General features: G+C 44.3%; 1 protein-coding gene across 2 annotated transcripts in view; it reads left to right on the top strand.

Moving 5' to 3' along the window:
- Positions 1 to 4056: 4056 nt before the first annotated feature.
- The window catches only part of ZFYVE1 (zinc finger FYVE-type containing 1), a 30018-nt gene continuing 15879 nt past the window's right edge, over positions 4057 to 18195 (top strand). Inside the window, exons 1-3 of one of the 2 annotated variants that reach the window (XM_069784307.1) lie at positions 4057 to 4644; positions 5354 to 5554; positions 5691 to 6227. In XM_069784307.1, the coding sequence (XP_069640408.1) occupies positions 5730 to 6227 (498 nt within the window). In that variant the 5' untranslated portion in view covers positions 4057 to 4644; positions 5354 to 5554; positions 5691 to 5729. Of the gene's footprint in view, positions 4645 to 5327; positions 5555 to 5690; positions 6228 to 18195 lie in introns of both variants that reach the window. The other variant, XM_069784306.1, reaches the window with a different exon arrangement.

Below are 18195 nucleotides of genomic sequence, written 5' to 3'. Positions count from 1 at the left end.
GTGCTCCAGCCCTCTGATGATTTTTGTGGCCCTCCTCTGGACCCGCTCCAACAGGTCCATGTCTTTCCTGTGCTGAGGACCCCAGAGCTGGACGTAGTACTCCAGGTGGGGTCTCACCAGAGCAGAGCAGAAGGGCAGAATCCTTTCCCTTGACCTGCTGGCCACACTTCTTTTGATGCAGCCCAGGATATGCTTGGCTTTCATGGAAGGCTGTACCTCTGCTGAAAAAAAAAAAAAAAAGGATTTACAGAGCAAAAAGAGCAAAGCCCAGTATCTTAGGCAGCCATATGCTCAGGAAAAAGATGTCACTGTGCGATAAAGCAGTTGGGCCTAGCTGTGGTCTACAACTGATAGTTTTCCCTGACCTACTTCCAGCATTTAGACTACATTAAAAGACAAAGTGTACAATTCCCCCCAACATTACATGCGAGACAGTAATTGCTGTAGTTACCACAATGATGGCGAGCAGTTGCAAATGGAAAGAGGAAGTGACTGTGAATGGAAGGAAGGTGGTCTTACAGATGATTATGAGGTAGACCACAACATGAACATATGTGCACAAAGCTGTTTAAAACATCTTGGATCAGCTAGGGAAAAAAAATCTTAGCATCTCTGTATTACATTTTCCACTGTTTATAAACACTGTTTAAGGAAAAGTGCTCAAAAGATAAGAGTCTAATGACAATCGCCTCCACCAGTAATGGCAAGAAAAACATTCAAAGCAGACACCGTTGACTTCTTCTGTACAAAGCAGATTAAATCTGACTGATGTTATACGTGCTACTGAACAGTCAACAACTGAGCTGGGACTAAGGTCCCATTCATCACCTTGCTTTAAAAGATGATGTGCAAGGATAAATACTTTAGCAGTAGTAGATTTAGGAAATACTTCAAGATTGAATGCAGTTCCTTCCCCCATCAGAGAGAACATTTTTACTTTCTATTAATTACAACTCATCCCATGCACTCTGCATATCTCCCTTCAACTAACATGAATTTAGTAACTGCAATACTGACTACTGTTAATATTTCAAATAATTTATAAACATACCTAGGTAGGTAAAAGTGGTACTCATTTTGCATCTTGCAGGAAAAGAATCTTCTGAGTTTCCTGATCCTATGCAGTTGTCTCAGATTGAAACTGTTCCCTGCTTGAATAAGAAATGTGAAATCCAAACTCGCTTGTACTGCCGTAACAAGCTTTTATTTACAGGAAATGTTGCAAAGACTTTCCTAATTTAGACGTTCATCTATTTCGTTTAGCTAAAGAAATGGGCCATTTTGCATTTACTCTCCTTGCACAAATCATGAACTTTAGCCTCCAGTATCCTTCCTAAGCAAGGAAGAATAGCATCAGGAGCATGTAGTAAAAATAGCTACTTCCACATCTCCACTCTTTCTGCTATTGAATTTTAGAACTACCTACCCCTAAACCTGTTTTCTTTTTACCCTTCACTTGTGAAACTGAGATCCCACCTTCCAGATACTGATCACAGTTCACTTCATTCAGTTCTGCGCTGCGGACTCCAGAGTTTCATGCTCAAGCCAATCAAGAAGAGTGCAGTAGATGGCTTTCAATATTAACACCAAAATTAAAAGTGCTTTTTATGTCTGCAGATTGTTTTGCATTTCAAGCATGAGAAATCATTCCCAACATGCTAGGCAGCATCTCAGAGAACAGGGGTCAGATTGTTTCTAGACTATGCAACATTTAGAACCTTTTACCAGTGGAACAGAGTTCTAGCCCACAGCTCTAGAATCACTGGGTAAAAAGGATCTACTACAGCAGTGAAGGAGTACAGTCTTTACAGAACTGTGACTTATCACTGGGATCCTGGATCCTTACTGCCTATCTGCTCTATCCAGTGCAGGTTTCTCTGTCTTCAGTATAGGCTATGTTACTCCCATGGAAATCAGTAAAACTTGTTTTCAAGGAGCAGCTGGAATTGATTTCTGACATAACAAAACCAAATTTATGGTTATAAGCAGGGCATTTAAAAGAGAAATTAAAACTATACTTCCTATTCCAGGAGGAGCAGTGCTGCACTTTTTCTAAGAGAGAGAAGTAGGAAACAGCAGGGGATCAAAGTCCAGGCTTTATGCAGGAAGTAGTAACTAGCACAACTTTGTACATTTTGTAATGTTTTACATAAAAGTAGCCTTCAAGTGCACCTTTTTTAACACCACAAAACGAATACCTATATTTTGTCTTCTCTTCCTCATACCCTTTAATTGCTCCCTCTATCACATTACCAGTCTAAATACAGCCACTTAGAGGAAGATCCTTTAGATGCCAAACTCTCATTGATTTGATTCCTTGGCTCCCCATGAATACCACCATGAGATTTAGAAGTTTCTACCTTGTATCAATATATACACTATCCAGGATTTCTTCACTCTGAAGACATTTGGTTCAGCAAAAGTTTATTCCTATAGATGTCAGTCTATTTAGTTAATCTTTCTGATTAATCTTTTCTGCAAAATAATGAGTGAAAATACATATCTTAATAGCATGAAAGAGAACAAGGAAGACAGTTACTGTGCCAATCTTCACTCATTCATCATCACTAAACTGCATAGAAGAGAAATAGATAAACCATGTATATGCCTAGTTAACAAACTCCTAGCAAAGCTCTTTCCTTCCAGCACCTGCAGAGCAACCAAGTTTAGTTTATTCTGTATACAGTAGAATCTAATAGAACAAAAGTACTTCAGCAATACACTTGGTTTCTGACAGGGCCTCAGTGGCTCCTAGTGTTAGGAACTTCACTGACACCTCATTTTCATGGTAACTGGACTCAGTTTCGTGACATGATGATACTTCACCTTACAAAAGGTAAATCACTGCTGTCTACATGGATATCCAGTTATGTAATTTGGTTCCCTCTCAAAATTATTTGTATACAACCAAACTAGGGGACCAAACAACAGGGCACTTTATTGCTGCCTGTCTATGGTTATCAACATGTAAAGTCCACTGAAATGAAACAGCGCATCTCCTTCCTCCAGTGAGGTAACCATTAGCACTTGATCCAAGCATCCAGCCAAAAACACTGGTTACTTTAGAAGAGAAATTGCTTGTGCATTGGCTACGCTCCAACAAAAATAATTTTGCATATTATCTAAAGCACATACTTTCGTATACATGTACGGCCAATTCAAAATAACTTGTCCTTTTCTTGTAGCACCCTGCCCTTCCCAGCCAGTACCGTGAGCCAAAAGGTCACTGGAGCCATTGCTGGCCGAGGTTGCTTCCTCACCGTGGGGCTTCTTTGACCACCTCCGCCTGCACCCACCACCCCGTTCCCACAGCTCCCGTTTCTGACGGCGAATCTGCCGGTTTTTGGCAGGCGTGTGCCTCTATTTCGGATCTGCAGTCCCCTTCAGCCAAGTAAGTGGCGGCAGTTCACCCATCGGCCTTAGTTACCGTCACGAACAGGAAAAAAGGGCGATAATTATAGTGACCTGTGACACTCCTTGTCGAGTGGCAGAAGCGAGACGGGCGCCTGGCTCTCCCAGGCGGTCACCGTGACCCGCTTATCTGCCAGACCTGGAGGCCTGGCAGCGGCCGCTTGGTCTCTCTCCAGGTGGTGGAAGGAAAAAGCTTCGCTACGAAGTTCATCCCTCATGCACCTGCTGGGGGGACTCCTTACACTCCTCCGGCGCAGGGTGTCTCGCAGCTCCGCCCGCCCTCAGGGGTGCCCGCCAGCCGCGGGGCGGGGGGGGACAAAAAATAAAGCGGAGGGCGAACGAAAACCTCAGGGACGGCGAACGGGCCCCGAGCACCGCGGACGCCCTCAGGGGCGGGAGCGCCGCCTCACGGCACGGCCGGCGGGGCCGCCTCACGGCGGGGCCGCCTCACGGCACGGCCGCCCCCCGCCCCGCCCTCGTAACGCCCCTGGAGGCGCAGCGCCCTCCGCCGTCACCCGCCGCCCCGCTAACCTCCCCGCTCCGCCCCGGGGACCCCGGGTCGGGGCCTCGCCGCCCCTTCCCGCCGCGGGAACTACACCTCCCAGCAGGCGCCACGGCGTGGGGCCCCCGCGGCGACGTGCGGTCTGCCGGCGGCTCTCCGTGAGGCAGCGCCGGGCCCCCGGACTACAGCTCCCGGCGTGCCGGCGTGCCGCCCCGCCTCCCGCCCGCCGCCTTCCCGTCTCCGCGGTGAGAAAATAACCCTGAAGTTCCCCGCGATCAGCTGATCCCGGCTGACAACGAGGGGAGCGGGCGGAGGGGGCGCGGGTCCTGCCCTGCCCTGCTCAGCTCAGCCCTCCCGGGCGCTTCGCCTGCATGGTCGGGTCGCCGCCCCGACCCCTGGGGGAGGAGAAGCGGGACACCCCCCGCCCCGGGCGCGGAGGGGGCGGGGGGGAAGGAGGAGGAGGAGGAGGAGGAGGAAGAAGCAGCAGCAGCAGCAGCCGCGGCCGGGACCCGACTCCTTAGTCACCGGGTGCCGGCGGGAGGAAGGGGAAGAAAGGTGGCCGCCGGCTTGTAAACAATAGCCCGGCTGGCGCCGCCGCCTTTGTTCCCGGTCCCGCCGCAGCTCCCCGCCCGCTGTCGCCGCTCGGAAGCCGGGGGCTTCCCCCCTTCCTTCCTTCCCCGGCCGCTGACTCGGACTAGGACGGCGCCGCCGCCGCCGGGCGCAGCCCCCAGGTAGGTGCGGGGCGCGGGAGCGAGGCGCCGGCTGGCACCGGCGTTACGTAACTCCGGCCGGCCGGCGGCGGCGGGGGGCCGCCCGCCGCCCCCGCCCGGCCCGGGAGCGGCCGAGCCACAAGTGCCGGCCGCCGCGGGGCAGCGCTCCCGGCCGGCCGCTCGCTCCTCGTCGGGTCCGCGAAACCGGTCGGGGAGAGGCGGCGGCGGGGCGGGGTGGGCGCCGAGGGTCAGCCCGGAGCGAGAGCGGCTCTGTGAGGGCCGGGAGGGGAGGCGGCCGAGGGCCGGTGTGAGGCGGCAGGGCCGGGGCCCCGCGCAGCCGGGAGGCAGCAGGTCGAGACAAAGGCGGCTCGGTGCGCAGCCTGCCCTTAGCGGGCGCTGGTTTCGGGGGCCTGCTTTGGCAACTTGGGGCGGGGAAGGGGGAAAACCCGTCGCCTCGCCGGCCTGGCCGCGGTAGCGGTCGTTCTCCAGCGTCGCTAGAAGGAGCGCACAAAGAGAGCGGATTTTTGTTTATCTGGCGAAGCGCATCAGGAAATTCCCAGCAAATAAATACTGTGAACTCTGAAGGAGGAGCTTAGCTGGGGAGTGAAAGCAGAGAATTTTCTAGTATTGACACAGTCCTCTGTGTGTGTACATGTATATGCACTTGTGCATTTCTAATGCCTTTTTTGCCTCTGTGTCGTCAGCTGCCTCCCTCCGATCTCTGCTTCAGGGATACCCTGTGCCCTGTCTGCTGAAGTACACCAGACTGGGTTTTTTCCTCATCACTGAAAAGACGTTATACGTCTAAGCAGAGGCAGAATGCGTACCAGCATTCGGGCATAACAATGCATGAAACCAGCCACGTTGTTTGAGTTTATTTTGGAGAAAGGAAACTTCATCTGCACTTAACAAGACTCTTCCTGGGAGGCAGGTCAGTGTATGAATCTTACAGAAACATCTATTAATTATTTAAAATTAAGTACGGACAGCATTCCTGTTGTGTTTCTTTCCCCTGTGAAAATACTAAATTTGCTACTGACTTTTACACGTATCACTGTTCAAAACAGAAACAGGAGGGAAAAACGTTGCTTTAAAGAAATCTGAAGATGAGCGCCCACACACAAACTGCAGAGAAAGGACAGAACACGACACTCCTGTGCCAGGAAAGCTATGTTTGCAGTGGGACAGATGAAGCAATCTTTGAGTGTGACGAGTGCAGGAGCCTACAGTGCCAGCGTTGTGAAGAAGAGCTGCATCAGCCGGAGAGGTTACGGAACCACGAACGGACCCGTATAAAACCCGGCCATGTCCCGTACTGTGACTCCTGCAAAGGTGCCAATGGGAACATAATGCACGCCAGCATGACAGGCTCGAGGCAGATAGCAGCAGTGAGGTGCCAGGTGTGCAAAATCAACCTCTGCGTGGAGTGTCAGAAGAGGACACATGCTGGGGGGAACAGAAGGAAGCACCCTGTCACTGTGTACCATGCTGGCAAAGCCCAAGAGCAGGAAGAGGAGGAGGGGATGGATGAGGAGACCAAGAGAAGGAAGATGACAGAGAAAGTTGTGAGTTTCCTCTTGGTGGATGAAACTGAGGAGATTCAGGTAAGAACTGCTGTGGTTTGTTTGAACGGGTGAGTTCCTTTATTTTTTCTCTCAGTCTAACAGACTGCTGTGATGCATGTTTAACACTTGACATGTAACTGGCAGCAATAGTAATAAAATGAGGATAGCCAATTAAGTGGCACTAAGTGAGTATCTTGGGCCGAAAAGACACAGTGCCTTGGAGTGGCCTTGCTCATGAGTTCCTGAAAAGCTCAAGTTCATTAAAACCTTATGCATGGCAAGAGCCTCCTCTAAGAGGCTTGGTAGGCAAAGCTGGTGAAAGAATTGACTCTGTACTGAGACACACACAACTGAGATAAGAGTTCTCTGTGCGGGATGCTGATCGTTCCTGAACAAAATTGAACTGAGAGTATTGTAGGAGATATCCTGCAAATGGGAGTGCTGGCAGCCAATCTCCTACCATATGACTAGGAGTGGGCACTGTACCAAGCAGTGCTAATGCAAGACTACAGCCCCCTGCTACTCTCCTTTAGCATCAGGAAATCCATCTGATTTTTAGGAATAGGGTGAAGTAGAAATAAGGGTCCAAAGTGTGCCATCCAAGTCCTACAGATGTCGTGGTTAAGCTATATTCCTTGTCACAAATGTTATTCCATGTTAGCCTTTTGCTGAAAGAGGGGGAAATTGGCCATCCATTTGGGGTAGGCCTGCTGGTAATAATGTTAGAAATACTAGTTGACTAGGAACAGCCTCTCAGGAGGCATTATTTTAGAGAGCCTAGCATTCAATATATGCAGTTAATGAACTCTTCTGTTGGCCTTTACATTTGGTGAGCGTAAGCACTTTACAGTGTAAAAATACTTTACAAATATAAAACCAGCAACGTGTGGAAGTCACAGAGCAGGTTAGTTACACAACTAAAAATTCAGCTTTGTGTCCTGGCTTCCAGTTTGCACCCTTCATGTTAAACCTCATTCAGGAGACACTGAAAGAAAATGTGTAGTTACCTGAAGACTCAGTATCTGGTTACTCTAATTTAACATATTCATCCTACCAGCAGTAAAAAGAATTGTGATATTCTGATTGTTGGTAGATTAGTTATTTGTATCCATCATAGTAACAGTCAATGTGTCTGCCATGCATTGCAAGGAAATGTGACACAAGTATCTTGTATCTATTCTGTACTATAGAAGAGTATAATATATATAGATATATATAAAATGTACACTGTAATTACACTATAGTATAGAATAGATGCAAGATACTTGGGTCGCACTTTGGTCAGTTCAGGTGTACTGACTGACAGATTCTTGTGGCTTTTGGAGGGGAAAGGGAGGAGAGGATGACAGTCCTTACAATGCACTGACATAGAAAACACACTGTGCAGGACACCAGAGACTGTAAACCGAGTGACTGAGTTTCAGGTGTGGTAGCAGTCCTAAGTTTGTATGCCTCCCCTAAGCACACACACATTTCCTTGTAATGCATGGCAGATGCAGCTATTACTTTTAGATGCAGATTTTTCAATAATCTTCATCTAGCCAGTAGAGCAAGCTCTGAAACGCCTTACAACAGGGCTGTCCTGGAAAGCTGCTCACAAGCTGTGGCTGTGTGTGGTTGCACTGGTTTAAGTTATCTTTATACTCATGAATCTGTAAGCCTTATTGAGGAAGACTTTTGGCTGCCTCTTGCAAGCAAGTATGTTGCTATTTAAATGTCATGGGCAATAAAGCCAACTTCCTTATTGGGACAGCAATGGTCCTTTATCAGATAATAGCAATTTGATCAGAACTGGATTGAAAAAGCTCTCCAAAAATGATCTTGCTTCACTATCAGGATGTTGAATCAGAGATCTTCCATCTGGAGTGATCTTTTCCTCCTCATAGCTGAAAACTTACGTGACATCTCACAGCCAGTGTCAAAGCAGTTTGAGAGTTTTCAATTAAGATGTTTTCTGGCAGCTGGAACTTAAAGAGTGCTTGCTACTATAGTGATGTTTCTGCTAGTGAGTATGAGGACCTTTATTTAGAGAGGGCTGTCAGATGACTAGCTAGCTCCGAAGACCTCTTCTGTAGCATCTTTTGCTCTTGATAATATGGAACAGCCAATTCAGCTATAGGAAAGTGATCCTCAGTCTTTTGTGCTTGTCATTAGCAAGATTATTGCTGATAACTCGGGGAGAAATCCTTAGAATGTTATTTAAACCAACTTCTCGTCCAAATGCCAAAATAGTAATAACTTGAAATGTGGAGATTCAGGGTTTGAGGGTGTGTGGCTTTTTAAGCTTGAGCAGACAGGAGAAGGATTTATCAGAATTATGGAGTCCAGCTATCTTTAACCATCTGTTTTCTGACCTTTGGAACGTGAAGATTGTTGCATTAGTTAGCAGTTTCCTCTCTTATTTCCTGATTTGCTATCAGTGGTAGATTCTGCCATAGCAATGTTAAATGCTAGTCCTACAAAATTAGGCAGAACTAGTTATGCTGCTGAGCAAACATGATGGATTGAGATACTCGCTGATGTATACGTGTTTACAAATCTCTAAGATGAAAGTGGTTCCATGAGATGGGAACACAAAGCAAAGAGATTTCTCTTTTTAGTTTCCCTTGGAACTTGGAGTTGTTAAGCTCGAGTGGTTATGTTTCATCTCATTGTTCCTGTTGGCTTCTTGGAGGTGGTAGCTCTGAAACTGTAGGACATTTATAGCATGTAAGCAATGACTGAGCTAGTTCCAGATCCAGAAGCAATGTAGATTAATCCATAAGGAGCTGTGCCTGAGCAAATTAGTTTAGCTGAGAGGTGGAGATTCTCAGCTTGGGCTCAGCACTGCACTGATACAGCTATGGTAATTCTGAGATCTGCATAACTGTCTTTGTGCCATGTTGCACAGATGTGCTGGCCTGCTCAAAGCTAGTTTGGAGCTTTTTTGTGCTTTGCAGACATGTTCTCAGCTTTCTGAGCTTATGGTTTTCTTGTGCTTGTTTCAAATCCACTTAGTCGGGAAAGGTCCATTTTTAAACTACTGCTTGTGAAGCAGTTGTTTGTAGGGAACCGATAGTAGCTTAAGTTCATATCTGTGAATTGCAAGCTTCTCTGTGATATTCATCGTAACAGCACTATGTCTGAGCACCTCAAAAAGAGATTGGTTATCTCATGTTAAGAAAATGCCATTAAAGGTTAAATCCAAGTTTGCACTGCAAGTCTGTGGAAGAGCCAGAGAGAGAGGTTATTCCTCATGGAGTCCAACCCCAGCTGTCTCGCACAGCGCACAGCATGATGCTTTGCGACTCTTGTGAGTTAGTCCCCGGTCATTTTGACGTACACCACAAATATTCCTTTCCTTCTTCCAGGACTTATTGCCCCTTGTAAGACCTTATTGACTATTTCTATCAGAAAACAAATCTTGTCCATATTTTACAAATTGGCATCACCTGGAGTTTAGACCCCATTCTAGGTCCTTTTTCTCAGGCTGTATTACATAGTTTCTCTTTACACAGTATTAAACTTCTGGCCTTATCTATTGCATATCTAAAGCTGAGACTTCAATCAAATTGTTCTTGATAACTGCAGCATCTGTTTGTTAATTGGCTCTGGCATAGTCTATCTTCCTTGCTCATCTCTATTCAGAATGATACTGTGGGGATTACTTCCTCAGTCAATTGCTTCTGTCTTGTCAATGCTATCGTTACATCTTCCACATCTCCTCTTTGCCATGTTAGACTTAAACTGCATGCTGCCTTCTTTTATGTGTGTAAATCCCCCAACTGAATCTCCTGATCTGCTCTGTCAAGATGTCAGCTTTCCTTTCTTATCTCTAACTTGCTGAATTTTCAAACAAGCATCATTGTGCTGTCACTAGTGCTGCCCCTTGCACATGGGAGGCACTTCCCTTAAGAACTTACAGAATTAGTTCATTGATCTTTTTTAAAACTCCCCTATACTCGTGGATCTATTAAGAAAAACACAGCAAAACACAACAATAAAAACACGACTCGGGTTAGTATAGTTGTTTTGAGTCCTGATACTGTCACTTGAGCTTTTCCACTCATCTCTTTGTCTCTTGTACATATGTTTATGCACTTTCTGGAACAGTATCCATTTTTGCTTTGTCTTTATACAATGCCTTTGCAATAGAGCTCTTTAGCATAAAGCAGAGTTATGTATCAGTTGTACAGTGAACTCTATTTACTACTACTTCTGAGGCAGGGGAGAAGAAATGCTCAACAACGCATAGCAACAATTTGAGATTTCTATCTTTGGGAACAGATGTTGAGAGTTCTTACCACAGGATCAGAACTTGGTTGTAGTGTCACTAGTGGCTTCTATGGTAACACTTTGTCCGAAGCCCTAATTAAGGACTCGGCATATATACTTTAGAGAGGTAGAGAAAGTCTTTCATTGACCCCAGAAGATAGGGGACATGCTTCATTGTTATTAGTCTGCCTTAGAGTTCACTGATCTTTGACCAGAAACTAGCTCTGTCACAAGAAATTACCCAATCTCTGGGTTGCAAAGAAAAATAAAAGGTACTGACTTTGTAGCCTGTCTTACTAAGAAAACAGGAAGAAAAGGAAATTTTTCATCTAGCTAGTCACAAAAATAATATCCCCAGCACTATAATTTTTTGTGGGAGAAAGGAATATATATTAGTGGGTCTCCCCTGACATACTCACTATGAGCTCCCTTTCTTCAGTTAGCAAGGTCTTTTTGTTTTGCCAATAGTTATCTCAATTTCCTAAATCCAGCCCCATTCCTTGAGTTCTTTTTATTCCTGCTAGCAGGGTTAGACACCTAAAGGATTAAGCTCTTTCCTTCAGCAAATACTGAGCAGGATCTATATAATGCTTTGCAGTCAGTTTAGATGACGCAGAATGACCCGTAGCTCTTACTTAAATGCAGACCATTTTATACAATCATTAAATAACCAGCCTCTAACATGTAAAAGTCCATGTGTCCTCCTCTGTCCCCTCTTGTTAAAAAGTTACACGTACAGAGTGATAACTCTTTAAGGCTGCCTTGCTTTTCTCGCTCCCACTGCAAACCTGATGAAAGTCCTGTGATTTTTCCTTATTACCTACTGATTTGAGCCTGGCCAAAGTCTAGGGATGAAAGAATGGAGAGTCACTAGGAATGCTTTTTCTAGACAAGTATTCTTTGTCAGTCAGTGCAAGCCAGTGTTATGTCTTCTCTCCCAAGAGAAGATCACAATCTTTTAAGTCTTCTTGCTTGCCTCTGTAATAGAAAAGCATTTGTTTAGCAAATAGTAGTACTTCCTATGACAATCTTGCTTGATTTGCTGTTGGGGGAAAGTTTTTGTTTTGTTGGTTTTTGGGGGGTTTGGTGGGTTTTTTGTGCTTTAGGGTAGCAGAGTCAGCTGCAAGTTTCTGGGAATTTTAGTCTATATCCTGTAAACTGAAGAATCACAGCTGGTATATTTGCCATGGATGTAAAGGAGGAAGAAGAAATGTAGAAGGATCCAAGTTTTCTAGGTCAGTGTGATCTGTTGGATCAGGATATGTAATTTCTGTGCCGCATCACTGTTGCTGTACTATTGATGAGTTTTCCTCCTCTTTGTGCTTCAGAGAGGTTTTCTTGCCAAAGTATTTTTGGGAGTTTGCTGTCCTACACTCTAGGAATTTTTCTCTTATTACTTTGCTATTTGTCAGTATTCCTCCCATCCCTGTCTGTTATCAGTTTTGCAGTTCCTTCTCCTACACTAAAGTGCACTGTTTTCCTGTCCTTGGAATAAAGTAGTAGAAAAACTACTCGGCAATTGCTGGTTAGGAGTGTTCTTTCTTCCACTGGACATATACCAGTATTTTCAAGATTATTTTTAGAAGATGGGAGAGGAGCCATCCATTCAACAAATGCAGAGCTCCTTTAACAGTCTCAGGCTGACTCCTAGCTAATTCGAACATAGCCACTTACAAATATTGCTTTTCCCTGGAACTGCTCCTGCTCCTTCTTCATGATGAAGTTCTCTTGGGCTGTAACTAAAGTAAAATCTCTTGCTTGCTTCCTGTATTTCTTGTCCATATGCTGAAATGAGTGCAGGTGTAGAAGCAAAGGAGAGCATGTCACAGGTGAGAGAAGCTGATAGCAAGCTACTGTGGAATTACCCACTGTTTCATTTGAGGAGTTCCTGAACTAAATAGGGTTGGTAGGAGAAAGGGGGTGTTCTAGTCCTTCGTCTGCTGTACATCTTTGCACTTATCCAGTGAATCCTTTTGGGCTCCTGGGTGCTGCCAGCAGGAGCAGGATGTGAGTGCTTTGGGGTACATTCAAGAAAGAAAAGGGAACTGGCAGCTTGCTGTCCTCCAGCCCTTCTGTTCTTTCCATCTCCTCCACTTTCTCACTTCTGCACAGGTTGCTGGGAGGCAGATGTTGCTGCAGTATACCTTTTACTTTTTTACCTGGGTTGTTAATGTCTTGCTCTAGGATCACTTAAAGGCAGAAGTTTCATAGTCCTTTGGCCTGTCTGTCAAAACATCCTGCAATTGGGAAAATAACCAAAGTAACTATTTTCTAGGAAGAGTGGAACTGTAATACCAGTAAGTTTCTAAATGCCCCTCTTCAAAAGGACAGTGGTATAAAGTAGTGTCCACACAGGTAATCTATTTACCCTTAGTATTGAGGAACACTAATAGTTACTGCATGAACTCACTCACTGACTTGCTGTCTTCTGGGCAAGTCTCTTCACCTGGATGTGCCTCTGCTGCTACAGCTGTGACGTTGGGGTGGTAATTGGAAGCTGTGTGGCTGAATTAACATCCATGGGAAACCTGGAAGGTACTTAGGATATGTAATAATAATATCTGCTTCACTGTGTACTGTTTTCTTTAAGAGTTAGATGACACTCTTAAACTGGTGTTATTTCTGCAGCGGTTGCATTTACCTTGAAGTCTTTATTAGCTTTATTAGTTTTGAGTTCTTGCAAAAGTAGTTTTTCAGCTAGCAAACGGTGGACTGTCTAGTCTTACTTCTGCTTTCAGCAGTTTCATATAACTCAGCTGTCATCTACAATGGTAACTTACCTGGTAACAGCAATATTTCGGTCAATATTGCCTCTTGAGTTAGGGAAGGAGTCCAATCAAATTGTATTGCCTCCCATCCCCTTACGTTTTTTCCACCACTGTCTTAAAACCTTTGAAATAGGGTCTCTCTCTTTGGGTGGGGTTGTTAAGCAGGATTTAACTCTTACCTATTTGTCTCTTTCAGGAAAGAGTCCTGTAATAGACAGACATGAGCCTCAGACATGGGCAGCCTCCACCCTTCACTGCAGGGACCTGTTGAGACTCATTCTGTTAAGCTCTGTACAAACCCATGAAAATACTGTCCCTGAATACCTTTGCCAAAGCTGTGGGAACAAACAGCATAACTTTGGTCTGAAAAAGATATTCAGTTCAGGGACACTATTTTCATGGGTGTGTGCAGAGCCTAACAGTACAAATTTCAACAGAACCCATAGGCAGTACTGCAGTGAAGGCAAATAAGCAGGTACAAAAAAACTTCAGGTTAGAAAACACCCCTAATATAAATGCTTTCCTTTGGTTGAGCCAGACCTGCACCCAGCGTTGGGAATAAGATCAAAACTACCTGAAGCTGAGGTGGAGTGTTGGAATCTAACCTTAAATCTTCGGGGCCTGTCTGTCCCCTTCTTTATTCTGCCCTCCTCGCATCCAGTGTCAAGTCACTCAGTTTGGGCTTGAGGCTCTGTAGGACTCTGATCCTGAAAATGCTGATGTCCAGTGTCAGCTTGGCTGAAGTCTAGGAGATTACTGAGGGCAATGATGATAAATATATTTAAGTGCTTGCTGGGTCAATGATTAATAACTTACTCCTGAATACCATAACTACTGGTATAACATATGCAATTTTATAAACTAATCCACTGACACAGCCCTCTTGGGAAAACTCTCCCAAGCTACCATAAAATGTTTACATAGTAACAAGTAACTCTTTGAGCAGTAGAATTAATGAAATCTATTTTCTGAGATGTCTGCCCCCCATTATCCAGTGCTTATCTACATCTTCTGTCTTTTGGGTAAGCAGCAGTATGTGTGCTATCATGCACCAGCCAGCATGCTTACTGGCTAGCAAGTATGGGTGTGACTGCTCAGCTTACTATTGTATCTTGCTGGCTGTGTGGAGTGGGCAAGAGACAAGCTTTTTTCTTCAGAAAGGTTATTAGAGTCTGTCTTCTTTACTCTGCTGTTTATTTTCATAAAACTTAGAAAATTTATGTTTTAGAGGCACTTATTTCTTTATCAAATATGTCTATGTGATTGGATTATGGAATTTAAGTTATGTGTGGAGGACTTAAGTAATGGCATAAATGACATTTTCTATGGGAAGTCATGCAGGAAAAACGGTATAGGAGACAAACCAAGGTAGGAAACTAGAGCTGCTTGGACTTGTAAGTCAGCCTTGATTCTTCTTGAGCCCCTGCTTATGATCAAAATCTTCTCTCTTGTTTAGAGGCTTCTAAAACCTGGGAGTGAGTAATGACCTCCTGAGGTCCCTTTCAGCCTGAATTAGTCTATGGTCTTAGTGGAAACAGGGTTTGAATTATGATAGTAGAGCTGTGAGAGTGGCCCTGGACTATGTCATGGGTTTCATAGCAGAGAGTTTCTCTTCCCCACAGGGAGCTACCCAGTCCTTTTTCTCACTTGGTAGAAAGAAACTTTTGGGAATATCAACAAGTTTCTCCTGGGGCAAAAGCAGGGACTTTCCAGCTGCTCTTTTAATAGCCTGTTGCACTTGAGTTGCTGGGGTGAGCCAGCTGCACTTCTTTGCATTCATGCAGTGCCTTTCTGGGAGTGACTGTGAGGAGCTCTGCAGAGATGTGAATTTTGGTGGCAGCACTGTACTGTATTTTTCTCAGATTTGTCTTATAGGCTGTAGTTAAGGGAAGAAATCTGCTTTATAGGTTTCTCTCTTGTTCTTTTCGACATATGCTGAAATTTTGATGTAATGACCTAACAGTAGGACCTGGGGCTTTAGACATGCACCCATAAGACATTTGTGTGAATCTACGTCTGCATAAGAACCCAGTTTTTTAGAGTTAAAACAAAACTGCCAGAATTTAGAAGCTGTGTCATAAAGAACTGGTCTGTGTTGAGGTGGGCAAGATCTGACAGATCTGTTCCGTTTCCAGGTTTAATGATTGATATGATACTCTGTCCTCAAGATCAATTACCTAAAATTGTCAGTTTTGTGTTTCAGAAGTTCAGGGCTGCTTAAAAGGTTGCAGATCTTGTTTTAGCTTGCTTTGCCATTTCTCCCTCTGATTTCAGGTGTTAGTTTGAATTCTTTTAAGCATTATCTTTTTAAAATGTTTTCTGAACCGTGAGCAGAATTGCTTGTATTGCCAGTGTTGCTTGTATTGCCAATGCTTTAAGGGAAATATTTGGTTTTTTTTCACTTGCTTGTTTTGACCGCTTGTACTTGGAGACTGATTTGTTTCAGATGTTTGCAATTTTATGCTGGTATATAGTTGGATGTGCTGTTACAAATCTTGTAGCTTATTTTTCCATTAATTGAAAAGCGTGTTAAATTTATATCCTCTTTATTGATCTAGTGGTTGATATCAAGATATTGTTGTTCGCTGGTTGTCAGGCAAGTCTAATGACTCATAAAATTAATTATTTGTATGATGGTATATTTCTTGATTGCAGAAAATGTATTTTAATTATTAAAAATACTCTGTTAAAATCAGGCCAAGCAAAGAGTAAGATTTCAAAATGCAACAACAGAAGTACCAATGTAAGTCAAAATGGGAGTGTAAGACCAGCAAACGAAGGCACTCTGAATACTATGCTAAGCACTCTTGATTTTTGTTTTGAGGTACTGTGTTGTTGTGGCATAGCTCTGGCTTTGTGCGCCATTTCCATGAATATTAGCAAGCCTTAAAGGGTTCATGAAGAGTTTTAAAAGGAGAAAACTGTGGTAAAAATGTCTGATTCTCTTAATGTGTTTGTTTTGTGTGGAGGCAGATTTAAAGTTCTGTGAGTACAGGTCATTGGAAACTCTGTTCCATTTTATGGATTTTGTTCATAAGTTTTTAACATGTTATTGTTTTAATAACATTGTTTCCAAGAAATTCATAGGCAGGAATGTAATTTTAGCAGTTCTTGTTTCTTCTCTCTTCCTAAACAGTTCTACTTTTATTATGGCTCGGATCTAGGAGACTTGTTATGTTAGGTATAATAGCTTGCCAAGTATGGGTGACAAGGATGCTTCAGATCTAAATGCATTCTATGGCAGCATGGTATGAGGTTTTGTGTCCTCCTTAGAGAGGACTTCAGGTGTAAAGTTCTCTGTTTTTCCTGCTGAAGACCTTTACCTTCAGTTCAGCTCAGCTTGGGTGGAGTGACTGCATGGGGGGCTGGATGACAGCTGCTAACAGAAATGTAGTTAAAACTATAAAAGAAGGCTAACCAGGATTCTAACCTATGATGGAGTAAAAACTCTTCTTTCTAGAAGAGAATCTTCTTCTAAGAGCTGTAACAAAAGTGTAAATGAGTGTCTGATACTAGAAATGGCAAAATAGAGAAGGGACAGGAGAGATATGCCTCTTGTCTTAGGTTAGACATAGAAAGTTTTCATTCTTAATTGACATTGCTGTGCAATTTAAGGAAGGTTTCATACTCTCTGCTGCTCATGTCAGAGATGTGGAGCTCTTGGACAACGTGGGAGTGGACACAGCTGTGGAAACATGAGTCCTTTGCACATGGAGCAGAAGGTGGTACTGTGCAAATTTCTTTAGAAATGAGGAGCAAAATGGAGAAGTGGGACTTGAGCCCAATGGGGGTTAATTAGTACTTCGACACTTATTACACCCACTCTGACTTTAAATGTCTTAAAGGAACTTGCTCAAGGGAAGTAAATTTGGCTACTGATGTGGGGATTGTTGTGGATGGTTCTTTGAGAGTACCATCCCTGTGCTCAGCAGTGGTTAAAGAAGACAAGTGCGCAAGAGCAAGGAACACCCAATGACATACAAGCATATTCAACAAAAGGAAGGGGTTATTTTGGTTGTATTGGTTTGGTTTTTGGTTTTGTTTCTTTTCTCCCCCCCCACCCCACATGGAATTTATTGTGACAGGATGTTGCAGGATCCAAAACTATGAGTATGTTCACAAAGGGGTTAGACAACCTCCTAGAGGATGGGCCTACTGGTTCTTTACCAAACATGAGTATCTAGATGCAACCACTGTTCGGGAAGTCCTTTGACATCTGACTACTGAGAGTAGTAGTATGCTACTGTGGTAAAACATGCTAGGAAACATTTACTTTTTTAATGTCTAAGTTATTTCTCACCCATTACTGAGTCCTGTGAGACACAATATAGGACTAGCTGGACTTGGGTGCATTCTTGTGCTCCTGGGTGACTTGCTTGTCCGAATCACTCGCGAGTTCTGTCTCAGCAAGGAAGTCTGAAAAAGTCTAGAGCCTTAGGAGGGGATAACAGCTCAGTGCTTTGGGTGTCTGATTTTATATTCAGCATAACTTTTCTGCTGGAGTGGTCTAGAACCAACTTTTCTTCTGTCTGGGTCAGCAATCCAGCTCTTCTTCCCACAGTATCAGCGGTTGTTAAAGTACATTGAATGCAAAAGACGACTGGTGGTGTGGACATTTGCATTAGCTCAGCTTGGGACAATTTCAACTGCAGTGGAGTTTGAGTTGACTGCTGTTTTTTTACTGGTGGGAATGCATTGCAGAGCTACCCTTATTCCTGTGGTCCCTATTATCCTTTATGTCTTCTGACATTACTGACTCAGCCCCTTCCACAAACTCTCCCAAACTGATACCAGAATAACAACCAGTGCTGCCTGAAAGACCTTCGTTATTAGTTGTCCTGCCAATACTTACGCAGCTGTGCTGTCCAGGGAGTACGTAACCTCTGACTCTGGCAAAAAGAGGCTCTGCCACCCTTATGGTGAGAAGTCTAGGAGGCAAGAGTTAACTTCTTCTCCAGATTGTTTTGTTTTTATCATGTTCCTTT

This window comes from Haliaeetus albicilla, chromosome 5 (assembly GCF_947461875.1).
Source record: "Haliaeetus albicilla chromosome 5, bHalAlb1.1, whole genome shotgun sequence".
Taxonomy (NCBI): Eukaryota; Metazoa; Chordata; class Aves; order Accipitriformes; family Accipitridae; genus Haliaeetus; species Haliaeetus albicilla.
This window is presented reverse-complemented; position numbering and strand designations above follow the sequence as displayed.